This window comes from Glycine max, chromosome 12, assembly GCF_000004515.6.
Source record: "Glycine max cultivar Williams 82 chromosome 12, Glycine_max_v4.0, whole genome shotgun sequence".
NCBI lineage: Eukaryota > Viridiplantae > Streptophyta > Magnoliopsida > Fabales > Fabaceae > Glycine > Glycine max.
Genome location: NC_038248.2, coordinates 21,107,848 through 21,122,496, shown reverse-complemented (window position 1 = coordinate 21,122,496; position 14,649 = coordinate 21,107,848). Strand labels below are relative to the sequence as shown.

The 14,649-nt window shown below is 28.1% G+C and overlaps 1 protein-coding gene across 1 annotated transcript; it reads left to right on the top strand.

The window, feature by feature from the left end:
- Positions 1 to 8,382: 8,382 nt before the first annotated feature.
- Positions 8,383 to 10,403, top strand: LOC100811670 (NAC transcription factor 56-like). The gene is given in 3 exon segments (NM_001317584.1): positions 8,383 to 8,572; positions 9,016 to 9,317; positions 9,813 to 10,403. Coding segments are annotated over 3 exon segments (1,083 nt in total).
- The last annotated feature ends 4,246 nt before the right edge of the window (positions 10,404 to 14,649 follow it).

The window sequence follows — 14,649 nt, the reverse complement described above, 5'->3', positions numbered from 1 at the left end:
TAGATTGGTGACTTGTCATGTTATTAAGAGTTTAACGGAAACAATCACATATAATCTTTTTAATATCTCATTAATTATCACACTTCATGTGTAATTACTTTGATCCCTCATCTGTTTAAACTAGTTGATGATGTCAACTTAGTTGATGAGATATTAAAAATATATTTTATCAAAAATAATTACACATAATTATTCTGTCAATTTTCTTAATGACGCAACAACTCAATGAGCTACTACTATGACTTATGCCATCAAAAATCACTATTATGTGATAATAAGGATTAAAATTGTTAATAGGAAAAAATACAAGGACCAAAAAACACTAAAAAATTTATTTAGAAATTAAAACAAAATATACAAAAAAAATTAAGAATAAAAATATATTTAATCCCATAAAAAAGAGAAAAAAATAAATGATAAAAATTAGAATGAAAAGAAAATACAGAGATAAAATGTCAAATGACTGGAGGAAAGTTCAAGAGTGAAGAGAGACTATTGTCCGGTAAGGATCGAGATCCTTCTCCACTTACACGTCAGAATTTTGAGGTGTGACAAGCACAAGTGACAACTTGTAATGATCTTATTTTAAAAGAATGTAAAAAAAAAAATACATTTAATATGTTCATTCATTTTAAAACTTAGTATAGTTAATTAAATTACAGTAATTTTAAATAATTAAACATATTTGAGATAAATATCCAAATTAATCTCGATCGTTAATTTTACATTAGAATGTGTGTTCTAACATTTCTAAGTATTTTTCAAATAAGCACCAATATTCAGCCTACATCTTCATGTACTTCCATTTAAAACTTATTTGTTAAATAAAGGGAAGAGAGTATTTGCTCTTTTAAATTTTACTTCTTTTACAAATAGACTTCTTATATGTTAATTTCATCCTAATTATCTTTAAACTTTAATCTTATTGCAAATAAATGCCTTAAATCTTAATTTTATTTAAATTGATCCTTAAACTTTATTTATTATTGTACATAAACACCTTAATTTCAATTTTATCTTAATTAATTCTTATAATTTATCCTCTTATAAATAGTCACTTATATTAAATTCTGATTAAAATATTAATTAAGAAAAAAATATCAATAATTTTTTTATTATATTAGTTGTATTTGTATAAATAAATTTTTTAAACATATAAGAATAATAAAATTTATAATTAAACAAAATCAAATAAAAAGATTTTCATTTTTTTCTATATTCATATTTTTATTATATTTTAATACATGAAGGAAATTAATTGTAACAAAAGAATAAGAACAAAATGATTGACATTTAACAATAATTTAACTCTATTTCGATATGAAAAACCATTTGTAAAAATGATAAATTTTAAGGATGAATCGTAATGAAATTAAGTTCAAGGTGCCTATTTATAAAAAATAGTAATTAAAGTATGAGGTTTAATTAAAATTAAATCAAATATCATAGTGCTATTTATAAATGAGATAAATTTAAAGGATCAATTAAATTTTAGGGTGTCAATTTGTAAAAGAGGTAAAGTTTAGGAGGGATTTAGTGCTCCTTTCCCCTAAATAAATTATCATTTTTGTTCTATATGTCATACTCCTCTCCCGTCTTTTTATTTCTTAATTTAATTTTTAAATTATTTTCTTGTCTAGTTATATATTTCAAAATTTAAGATGCCATTGATTATTTTCATTACAATTTTATTAAAATAATGGTTAATTATTTTTTTGTAAAAAAGTAATCAAATTAATATTATAAATGAAGTACTGTCATTTCAATAAAACTTTATAACTATTAATTCCTGAACAATTATTTTAAACACAAATTTTGTATCTATAAAATAAACTCTTATAATTTATATAAAAAAAAACTCTTATAAAGAGAATTAATTAATCTTACCATATCTTAGACATCGTGGATTTCAATCAATTTCCGTATGTATCAGGTTCTTGAAAAAGAATACGTACGCGCTACCAGGAAGCAAAACTCTCTTTTAACACTCTTAGATATATTGTATTTTATTGGTTAAAACTTATGGATTTGTTAAATAGATGATGAGATTTACATATTTAGTAAGACTTATATAAATTTCACTCAATAAATAAATATGTTAAAATAATATAAAGAGTGTATTAGTAATATTTCTTAACACCGGAATAGTTTGAAAGTATTGAAATAACATTTTATCAGTAATTTAATTCTCATATTTATCTGTAAGAAGAAGTATTTGTTCACAGAGATTGATCTCTTAAAATAATTTTAATATTTTAAATGACTGGTCATTAAATTTTAACTAAATGTATCCTAACACAAAAAAATTTAAATATATTTTTAGTCTCTCAAATTATTTTTTATTTTTAAATTAAAATTTACATATTTTAATCTCTCAAATTCACTAATTTTGTTTTTAAGTCTCTCTTACGGTAAAAAAAAAGGGCCACAAATTAATTGTGTACTCAAGCTGAAAAAAATAAGTCAAGAGGGATTAAAAAATTACATTTTGCGAATAAGAAATACTAAAAATTGTAAATTTTTATTTGAAAGACTTCAAAAAGATAAACTCTAAATTTAAGAGATTAAAAATATATTTTTAAGTCAAAAAATAATAACATGTAAATTAATTGATATAAAATTATTTTAACTTAATTAATAATTTTAAATTGAAATCCTAAATATACATATATTCATAATAATTTTATCTGACATGATTGACTCAAATGAAAAATACACATGATGTATAAAAAAAAGATTTAAATATGTTTTTGGTCCTTGATATATATTTGTTTTTGCATCTAATCCTTAAATTTTTTTTTCTTCAAATCAAGTCCCTAATATTTGAAAACTTTTGTTAGAGATTCCTGTCGTTAGTCAATATTTGTTATCTACTTATGTGATTGTTAACCGGTCAAGCAGACATGTCACGTATAATCTTTGTCTGAGTGAAACTACATATAAGATTTTTTTTATAAAAAAGTAAAAAATGACGTCGTTTGTTTGCATGGTTTCAATCTTTTTGTTTCTTTATTTTCCTTGATCCCTTTGACATCACAGAATCATTCTTCAGCATCTCTCTCGCATTTCTTCTCCCTATCTTTCTCTCCTCCCTTTATCTCTCTTAATTTCCTCAGGTCTTAGTTTTCTATTGTATGGTTATGTGTCTCTCTCTCCTCCCTTTTGTTTCTCTGTTCTGCCATTGAACAATGACAGTGCAATGACCTTGTTGTTTGGCCTCACCACGTTCATGGTCGTGGTCACCATAGTCATGTTGCTGAGCCTCATCACGATGACAAAGGAGCCGGTGTTATCGTTGACGTCGAGGTTGAGTACACGTAGATGAAAAACATCAAAGCAAGCTCTTGGTGTGTTGAAATTTTTTGGTTTGCTTTTTTATTTTCAAAATTTGATTGGTGGTGGTTAAAGTGGTGGGGGGGGGGGGGGGGGGGGGGTTATGTTAGGGTTACAAAGGGGGGATATGGTTGTAGGAAGAAGGGGTTTGATAGGAAGGTTTTGAGTGGGGTGTTGATTAGGGTTGTTGTGGTATTCTAGGTGGTTGTGATGACTTTGTTGGTGATGGTGAAGAAGAAGAGGGGTGGTGAAAGAACGGGGTTGGATGAGGAGGAGGAAGAGGAAGATGGGTTTGTGTCTGTGTCGGGGGTCAAGAAGACTTTTGGTTTGGACCACCGTGATAGTTTTTTACAACATGAACCGTTTGGTGATTGATCAAGCCACTAGAAATGGTTCCATGCCCTATTATTTTGGTGCTGGACATCTCAACCTCGCTCTCATGATGGATCTTGTGATTGGAGTTGTTGTGGTTTTGAGGGTGGTGGTGATGACTTTGTTGGTAAAGGTGAAGAAGAAGAGGGGTGGTTGAAGAAAGGGGTTGAAGGAACCACACAACATTGTTTTTTACTTTTTTTTTTTTAAAAAAAAGTTTACATGTAATTTCATTTAGACAAAGATTATACGTGACACCACACGTAACATGTATGTGTGGTCAGTCAACAGTCATATAAGTAAATAACAGATTCCAACTAACGGCAGAGACTTCAGACAAAAATTTTCAAATATTAAGAACCTGATTCAAAGAAAAAACTTATTAGGAACTAGATAAAAAAAATAAATATATATTAAAAACTAAAAACATATTTAAACCTAAAAATACATTAAAAAAAAACATAGGTGAGGATTACGAAAAGAAACGTAGTTTTGGCAATCTCTAGGGTTTGTTCAGCTTTCGGTAGCCCTACCTGGTGTGAAGTCATGAGCTACAGTAGGTGATGATCCATGGGACCCTCTAGTCGATCACTAATCAGCATTTGGGCGCCACATATTATAGTCATTTTAGAGTTTTTACACCATGGAAAATTTTTGAAGGTCTTCATCGATTTTGATTAGATATTGAGTCATTGTGATGGGGTATGGTTTGGTTTCATCTCCACATGCATTTTGGCATGTGTGGCCATGTACTCATGCACGTCTCTTTCAGTCATGTCTTTCGGTCAAATGCATGGGAGGAATCGCACATAATGAATACTAACAAAAAAAGGGTGTGTTTTTCATAAAGGGCATTATAGTTTTGATAGAATTTACAATTTCATACTGGAATTCTTTATCTTTAACATATAATTAATTTGTCATTAAATACTTCTTACACATTAGTATTTTAGTCTATAAATTATATAAGATAAATATTTAATTTTAAAGTTAAAATTTATAATAAATGACTATTTTAATATATAAATTATTTTATAATTAATAATAGAGAAATATCTTTAAATTATAAAGTAAATGTTAATAATAAATTATTTGAGTTATAATGCAAGGCTATTTTTAATTATTGGTAACTAAGAAAAACTATCTTTTGTAAGCCAAAAGATATATGTTAATAACTTGCAGCTATAACTTAACTCAAGATATGTAAGGATTTAAAAACAAGGAGTCAAATGTATAACAAAAGTAAATGGATGTTGTTCCATCTCATCAAACAACCTCACATTGTTTAGGAATTGAAATCTGGAATGGTTTATAAATATCATCATCATCTTTTAGCTTATTGAGACATGTTTTAAGGAGAAACAAGATCTACAAAAATCAAAATGGACAATACTTTAAACACGAGCCTAACAATCTAGCCAAACTCTGGTATTGTGTTCAAAAAACTTTTTCTTTAAATGGACAATTGAATTTGTTGGACTAATTAAACTTGTAGTTTAATTGATATCAACTTTAATATTCACCAATTTTGTTCTCTACTCAAATTCTTGTAAATTATAATGTAAAAAATGTTAAACCGTTTCAATTTGAACTTCTATATAATCATACCAAAAGAACAACATATTAAAAATTAATATATTCAAAATCTTACTATTGGAAACTTAATGCTTTAAATTATGTTCATTTATATTTTAAAATTTATTTATGTGTATAAGTTAAGTTATAGTATAAAACTCATGCTAGTTCGTATTATATTTCACTTTGCTTTTCAAAGACAAACTTGATGGAAAGTTCTATTGGTTTAATATATAACTTATAAATATAAACAAAATTTAGCGACTAAAGTCTGCGTAAAAGATAATTTCATATATATAAAAAATTGTGTATTTACTGTTAAAAAATAATATCATATTTTTTTTTATGTTCTTTCCCCGCTTGTAGGATATCGTGCATAGTTTCAAGCTTCTAGAAACTTATCCAATAAAACAATTTACCATCAATAATATACTTATAATTTCTTTGTGATGAATTTGGTTGTGAAAAAATAGGTGAGAAAAGAAAAAAAATATAAAAAATATGTGTGGATCTCATGTCTCTGTCATATTATTCTAATTCAAATATTTTTTTCATTTTATTCTATTTCATTTCTTTCCATTCTACCAAGCCAATCCTATATGTATTTTATATAAATACTAGTGAAAAAATTGTGTCTTTATCTTTATTTAAAAAAAAATAAAAAGAAAAAGTAGTTAAAGAACTGATAGGAGTTTTTGTTAGAGTAATGATAGCAGTTACATCTTAAAGATTTATGAAGAAAATAAAAATAATTATATATGTTAAAGAATAATTTAATTAGAAAGTATTGTCTTTCAAGATTTGATGTTTTTTCTGACATATTTAATTAAATAAAAAATATAACATGTTCTTTTCCCACATTTACATCTTCTAATTAATTAACTATTTCGATGTGATAATAATGCTAACTAGTTTAACTTCTTTTTTTCTACTTGCATTTAGTATAGTTTTATTAAAATGAAAAAAATAGCTTATATTCAATACACTATGTATGTCAAAAATCAATTAATTAAATATAAGTGATGAATGTATTAAAATTAAATAATTCAGATTAAGAAAAAAATATCAATATCAACCATATCATTTATTATTCCATTCTCATTCGCATAAGTGGGGTTCACACCAGATCAAGAAAAAAAAAAGAGAGAAAAAGAAAAGTGAGGGTTCACTCAATGGCATGTGGGGCCGTTGATTTAGCAATTGCCACGGTAATTTTTCATAATCCATTGGTTGATGCTTGGTGGTGCTATGTGCCCAACAAAAGCAGAATAGTGTGGTAAGGCTTTGTCCCCACACTTATCTTTCCGTCGATTTACACTTTTTTTGTTTCATCACATAAAACAAATTAAATTACTATCAATCACAATCGAGCTTGGGTATCTAGAGTTACTTTTATACAGCACGACATCCTCAACATTCAATATTTTTTTTATTACATATTCATTTTTGAGAGTTCTAATTTTCTTTTAATCTTTTGATTCATAATAAAAAAAAATTCTTATGAATACGAAGTTTGATGAAAACATAAATAAAACCTTATTAAAAGTTATTTTCATGAAGGATAGAACTTATTAATTACCTGAATTATTTAATGTTAACTTTAATATATTAATTATTTTTATTAATCATTTGATTTTTTGAAACTTATAATAAAATAACATTGAGTAACTCATAAATTAATGTAATGATATAAGATCTCGTTAGATTTATATATGAAATTGTAGATGAATGATTTATTTAATCAATAAATTTATAATATTTATTTTTTTATAGAAAAATTTCTTTCGGATAAAAAAATTATATATTACGAATGAAACTAATTTAACCTAATAAAGTGAAGGAAATCCGTAGTCTCTTAAGAAAAAAATTAAATACTGAGTGGCTGAATCAGGAGCTACACAGCATTTATTTTCAATAGGGGTTGACGTCCCAATTATATTTGGATAAAGATTCTCCTGAGTTATGATGCATTGGTGAAGTTCACATCTTCACCTTTCATTTACATTAACCCTACTTTATGATAATTCTAGTTAAATAATCAAACGTATCTTACCGTTGAGATTGAATAGAGTTTTCGTAAGACTGTAAACGCTCTTATTCTATCATATTTATACATAAGAAAATAAAAAAAATGAGAAAATGGAATCGTCCTTTGGTCCCATTCACGTGTCAACCTTTTATGGTTTGGAATCTTACGTGCCGCCCTCTCAATGGCCAAGTTCTAGTTCGCATATTTACCAATGGTTACCCACCTCTTTAATTTGCAACCGCAGCCCTTTTCTTACATTAAGTCAATAACTCATAGTAAAATAATTATTAATTATTTAATAATCTCTTACTAAATAGTTTATCTCAAGAATTTATTGTAGAATTGAAGGTTTTTATTGTATAAATATATTTATATAAAAAATAAATAGTATTATGAGAATTATGAAACACATAAATTAATTAACACCGGACTATTTCACTAGTGATCATAAGTCTTAAGTTCGTCGTTGCACCTCTACTAAAAGATACCTATGACTATGATGTATAAAAAAAATACTACATGGATAATGGAAATTAAGATTACTTTTGACACACAAACTTAAATATAAAATCTTATTTTAATTAAAAAGACCAAACATATATAACCATTAGGTCAATCTAGTAATGAGGAATATAACTAATATGTACGAGGACATAGGTTAGATACCACCTAGACTAACAATCCTTTAATGATTAAAATTATATTTGAACCAATATATCATGTTAAAAATTAAATAAAATGTCAGCATTTTTTTACTCTTTTAAATTCTACCTCAAACATCCTATTAGTCAAAAGACCCGTATCTGTCCCTCCCTATATGAATCATGAAATCATCTAACATGCGTGAATAGTGCAACATTGGAAGTGTTTGTAGGAGATCATTTCCATCTCCCACAGACAGCCACATAAGATCATGGGCCTTCACCTTGACTTTGGATGGTAAATAAAGCTACATATCATACATAGCGAAAGATGTGTGTTGTTCTCTTCTTCTTGTGTGAAGCCAAAGCCACAACAACAACCATTGGAACAACCCAACAACATAGTGAACAACAACCTTGGTAATAATAACCATGGAGAGCACCGAAGACTCATCCACGAGTTCACAGCAACAACCGAACCTGCCACCCGGGTTTCGGTTCCACCCCACAGACGAGGAGCTCGTGGTTCATTACCTCAAGAAGAAAGTAGATTCTGTTCCTCTCCCTGTTTCAATCATCGCTGATGTTGATCTCTACAAGTTTGATCCATGGGAATTACCAGGTATGTCTCCAATTTCACCCATACAAATAATAGATTGCAACAAAGTTTTGAATTTTAATCTTCAACCTCTATTATAGCTGAAAATATCTAGATTTTAGAGGTTTACATTCATCAACCGCAGTTTTTCATAATATTAAGGTTTTATATATCAAGTTTCATAATAATTTTTACAATATTGATTTTTCATAATCTTTAATCGAACTTTTTAATTTTTCATGATATGTCTTAAGACCTTCATTGTTGTAATATAAATCTATGATCCTCGTTTTTTTTTATTTTTATTTTTTATTTTTAATTGTGTTTATGTAATTGACCTCAGAATGAAATGAGGCCGTTTAGGTATTATAATTTAACTTTATGATGGGAAATGAAATGGGTATATAGTATTTTTATTTTTATTCTTTTTCTTTGATTTTTTTTTTTGTTTGCATTTGATTTTGAAGCCAAAGCATCGTTTGGGGCGGAAGAGTGGTACTTTTTCAGCCCGAGAGAAAGGAAGTACCCGAATGGCGCGAGGCCAAACAGGGCTGCAACTTCAGGGTATTGGAAAGCCACGGGGACAGATAAGCCTATATGTAGTGGAACTCAAAAGGTTGGGGTGAAGAAATCTTTGGTTTTCTATGGAGGGAAGCCACCAAAAGGGGTAAAAACCGATTGGATCATGCATGAGTACCGTGTTACTGAAAACAAGCCAAACAATAGGCCTCCTGGGTGTGACTTGGGCCACAAGAAAAACTCCCTAAGGGTAAACCCTTTTTCATGTAAAAAGCCTGCTTTGTTCTGCTTCACTTTGGAGCATATCATGCACATCACACTTTTTCTGCCCACTAGGGGCTCTCCTCATTCACCAATTCTTGCACAAAATTCCACCAATTAAACGTTAGGATATATTAAAATAATAATTAAACCTATCTTTGTGCATTTAGGCACATTGTTGAACGAAGCAAGAATCATTTTCTTCTAAACCTGTTTGGATACAGGGCTAGAAATGTTTTTTTTTTTTACAGTTTGATTTTTTTTTACTGAAAAATGTTTTATGTTTTCAGTAGAGAAACTTTGAAAAACACTTGCATTTTTTTCAAAAGCATTTTGTGTTCCTCTCTTTCTGACTAGAGTGTGGATTGTGTGATGCACGGATGTATTTTGGGCTGAGTAATTTTTTATACGAATAAAAAAATATATTGACATCTTTATTTAGAAGAATAACATATACTAATTGTATTGTGTATGAATTGTGTAGCTGGATGATTGGGTGTTGTGCCGAATCTACAAGAAGGGCAACACACAAAGGTCACATGAGAGGGACGATTCCATTGATGACATGATTGGAGAAGTACCTCCTTCCATCAACGTGGGCCACATGAGTGCGAGGTTTCACCTTTCAAGGATGTCCACGAGCTACAGTGGTGCATTGTTGGAAAATGACAGAAACACGTTAGAAGGGGTGGTTATAGGCAATGGTAGTGTGAATGGGATCAGCAATACTAATAATATTACAAGTGTCATATCATCATCTCATCAGTTTGGCACCTCAAACTCCAAGGCAGAGCTTCTTCCTTTTGTCCCTTCAAACAACACTTCTAATTCGGCCTCCAAAAGAACACTCTCATCACTCTATTGGAATGTTGATGATCACAAACACTTCAATTTGGACAGTAATGGGAATGTGAGTGTTTTGAGGACAGATCAAGAGAATAATAATAATAATAATGGTACTTCTGGCTCCTTTGCTACTCTGCTTAACCAGCTTCCACAAACACCTTCATTGCCCCAAATAGATGGGTTACTTCGGACACCGTATCAAATACAAGGGACCAATTGGTATGGTTAATTCCATTTTGAGGGGTATGCTTGATATGATAATTTCATAATTATAATGCACAAGGAGATCAAATTGAACTAAGGTGTGGCAAGGGATCCTCAACTTGTGCTAGATTGCAAGGATTTTAAAAGGGTCATTGAGATTGTGGTTTAATTGTTAGGAGAATGGAAGAATGTTAGAGCACACTAATCAATGTTTTCTTTCAACCATTTGCAGGTAGCTAAGGGCAATTAATACCACATGAGGTGAGGGTGTAAGACCTTGGAACTTTTAGTTTAATTATTATATAGATCGGTATAGTAACATAGATAAAGATAGATATATAGAAGCATATTTGCTTGTTTTATTAGTGTGTAAAGAAACAAAATGAGGGTAAAAACTTTCGAGAGAGGATAAAAGAAAGAGTTAGCCACAGTTCTATATATATATACTTTGCTTTATGATACAGAATGAAGAGTATAGAAAATATACTTCAGAACGATATAAATTGATGCAAGATTTTAAAATATGTATATTGATTGTATTTATGGTTTGTCTATCTATAACTTGTTCATGAAGAGCTTGATATTAATCTAATGTTGATTTGATTTGTTATCACTAAACTGTTATTAAGATCTTGATGGTTAAGCGAATACAACTGGTGAAAGGGATTTTGTGTTACATCTTTGCATGTAACCTAGGTAACCTAATGGCTATTGATTATCATTGTTAATATCTCTATGTATCCTTTATATACAATATTGTGTATCCATATATACAATATTATATGTTTGTTAATAAACAATAATTTTCGCTGCTTCTGCCTTCTAGTATGATGTAGGTAATAGGGGCCCGGCCGTCTTGTAATTTTTTTCTTAAAAAAAAAGTTATGTGTGCAACTGAAATATTCTGTTAGAGACTTTTTCGATTGATGCACATGCACCAATTATCAAAGAAGAGTACTGAATTTTGTCCCAACTGATCACATTCTTTGAAAACGAAATGTTTGTCATAACTTGTATTATATTCTATTTATTTGATGATGTTAACATTTTCAATATCGATTTCTGTTTGGTAAAACTAATATATCATATTAATTAAAAAAGTCAACAAGATATTTATAAGTTATAGCGACAATAACTATGCTATTTCACTGATTAATTAATGTATGATGGTATTATTGGTGCGAATGTCATCCATGCTTGGGAGCTATATGCTCTTAAGTGGACATTGATACACATTGTCAAATTCAAATTTTTGAATTAAATTATTAAAGATTTGTGGATTCCATGATCATTAAGAACTTTTCATACTCTTACTTTTGTTTCCCTAATTCATCCTTTTCTAAAACTGATAATTGGCTCGTGCAGCCCCTTATTAGTGCCCGTACTACACGTACGGTATAAAGTATAATTTTCAGTTTAATATTTAATTTCAATGATAATATATTAATATCTATTTGTCAATCAATATATAATATAAAATTTCTAACATAAAGTTGTCACATGCATAATTTTTTCCCTAAATATTTCGTTTTAAAATTCTTTTAAATTGTTACTTCATTAATTTTTTTTTATTAAGTTTTGATTTATATCACATATAGTTGGCTTTTTGTGTTTTCAGCCTCATTTTTTTAATTTACCAACTTAGAAACGTTTTATAACATAAAAAAATTAGAAGGGGAATTCAAATACCTTTTGTTAAATATTAAAAGAAACACTTTTTAAAATAACTGAAGAATAATAAATATTATATATACTTTATTTCTCTGTTTAGGATTAATATATACAATAAAAATGGACTTTCACTATTTTCTTTTAAAAATATAAGGTACTGTTGATTAATATTTATTTCAAAATTTAGAAAAATGTAAGAACATTTTAATTATATATATAGTTTTTTTTTGTTATAATACAACACATCCATATCTTTGTCCAAATAACTTAATAATTTGATAGTACAATTATATGTTACTAATAAAAATTTGTTGAAAATGTTGGTATATGTTAACTTTATAATTACTGAAGCCAAAAGCTATTATATGCAGATGGATCTAGAAATTTTATATAATGAGGATAAGATATAAGCTATTTTTTAATTACTTATGAGGAAAAAAAATAGAAATTTGAGGACAAAGATAATATAATAAGACTTCAATGGAAATCTAGAATTATAATGATTACATCGAGTCAACAAAGATAGTACTTCAAAATTTTCATAAACAGTAAAATATTGATATTAAGATTTGAATGAGTTTTTATAAAAAGTTGATACGTTTACTATGTGAAAAAAAATCTCAAAATTCTGTTATCAATAAAGCATATAATAGACTATATGTATGTATATAGCATCTACTCATCCTCACATTTCAAACACTATATGATTGTCTGATGATCTCTAAGTGTCTTTAATCTAGCGTTCTAAAATTATTGAAGGATATAGTTGATATGTTATAGGACAATCAAAATTTATTAGAAAAGTTATTGTTGAAGATTGTACTTACATCCATAAAGAGATATGACAAATTGAACTTTCAGGGTGACAAGATGTAGAGCAAATAAAAAGTTTCACTTAAAAGAGTTAGAACATAGAGGAACTACATATATATATATATATATATATATATATATATATATATATATATATATATATATATATATATATATATATATATACTTTAAACGTATATATATAGTTCAATGTTAAACTAATATTTTTTAAAAACACATTTCATCTTTAACCGTTAAAAGCATGTCTACAACCAAAGTTTGAAGAATTAAAGAGTCCCAGCTACATTAAATATTAATTAATTCTGTAATTCTTTTAGAAGCTCTTATATATTAAGTCTTTATTTATCTTATTGTACATTCTCATAACATTCTTCAACTTTACTAGCCATCATATGCATTGAGCATTCATATACTTTAACATAACATTAAACTTACATTTTCTTTAGTTTTTTTTTTTTTTTGTTTAAGAAAGAAGTCTAAAGAGGCTTGAACAAGAATATACCTATGCTGTACGCCTAAACATGTATAAAAAGGGATCTTTGTACATGTCTTTGTAAGAAAAGATCTTGTACAAAAAGAAGAAAATGAATATAACCCTAATTAAGTTTTTGGCATGAACTAGTATAAATTTCTAGATTTTATTTCTCTATCTTATATTCGTGACCAATGTTAAAGTGATATTAATGTGACAGTTTGCGAGTTTTAAAATATCTTTCATTAAAGTCTTCAAAAACCTGTTTTTTAAAATCTATCGTCTGACACTGTAAAAAAAACTATTGTCTGACTAATCATTAAATTGTTTGATGCATTCTCGAAGTATTTCTTGAAACATTTTCAAAAAAATTTATAAAGGAAAAAAAAAACTCAGTTGATCATCTCCCTTCCTTATTATATTTTTTCTTTTGTCCTTTGTATTAATAATATTTAAAGATTTGAAATTTACTGGGCATGCTCCCCTCCCTAGCTCTCTCTCTCTCTCTCTCTCTATATATATATATATATGTATGTATATATGCTTACAAATTAATCACTTAATAACATACTTAATCATTATATCCGGTTTAGTTCAATCCTGAGAAGGAAAAGTTAGTTTTTGTTCATAATAATACGTCATGATGATCTGGTTTATTTAGATGATGCGTAACAAAATTGTGTTTCAGGATATTCTTTCGATTTCAATGATAATTTGAATTGATAATAAATTAGATCTTAGACTTAGTTACAACTAAAATGGGTAGACTCAATGTTTTTTTCTAATTGTGTATCAATGTATCTAGTATTTTTTTTAAACCTTAATTCAAAATGAGCTTGTAAGATTCTTTTACTCGGGTTACAGTATTTCTTATACCTTTTAATCAATATTTTAAGTTTTTTGCTAATAAAAAAATGTATACCTTCCTTTTTTTTTTAAAAAAAAAGTATACCAATCCGCATTACTACATAACATTTTTTTGGAAGGGATAAGAGGAGAAAAGTAGCACCTATGCACTTATACTGGTGGTCACTTATAGATCATGGTGCTAAGACAAATCATTCCAACCACTGAAAACTTGTTTTTGATGCATCCCTTTCCTAAGAGATACCTAGATACCTGTTAATGTAGTTTCTTCACACCTTCTCTTCAATGCACGGTTGTTATTTAGACAACATAAATAATACGTCGCGACTCGAGGGGGAAAAATGATACTGTACTCAAGGAGAAAGAGGAAATTAGAAATTAATTAATTAGGTTGATATTATTATTGTTCTTTAACTTTTACCTTTCC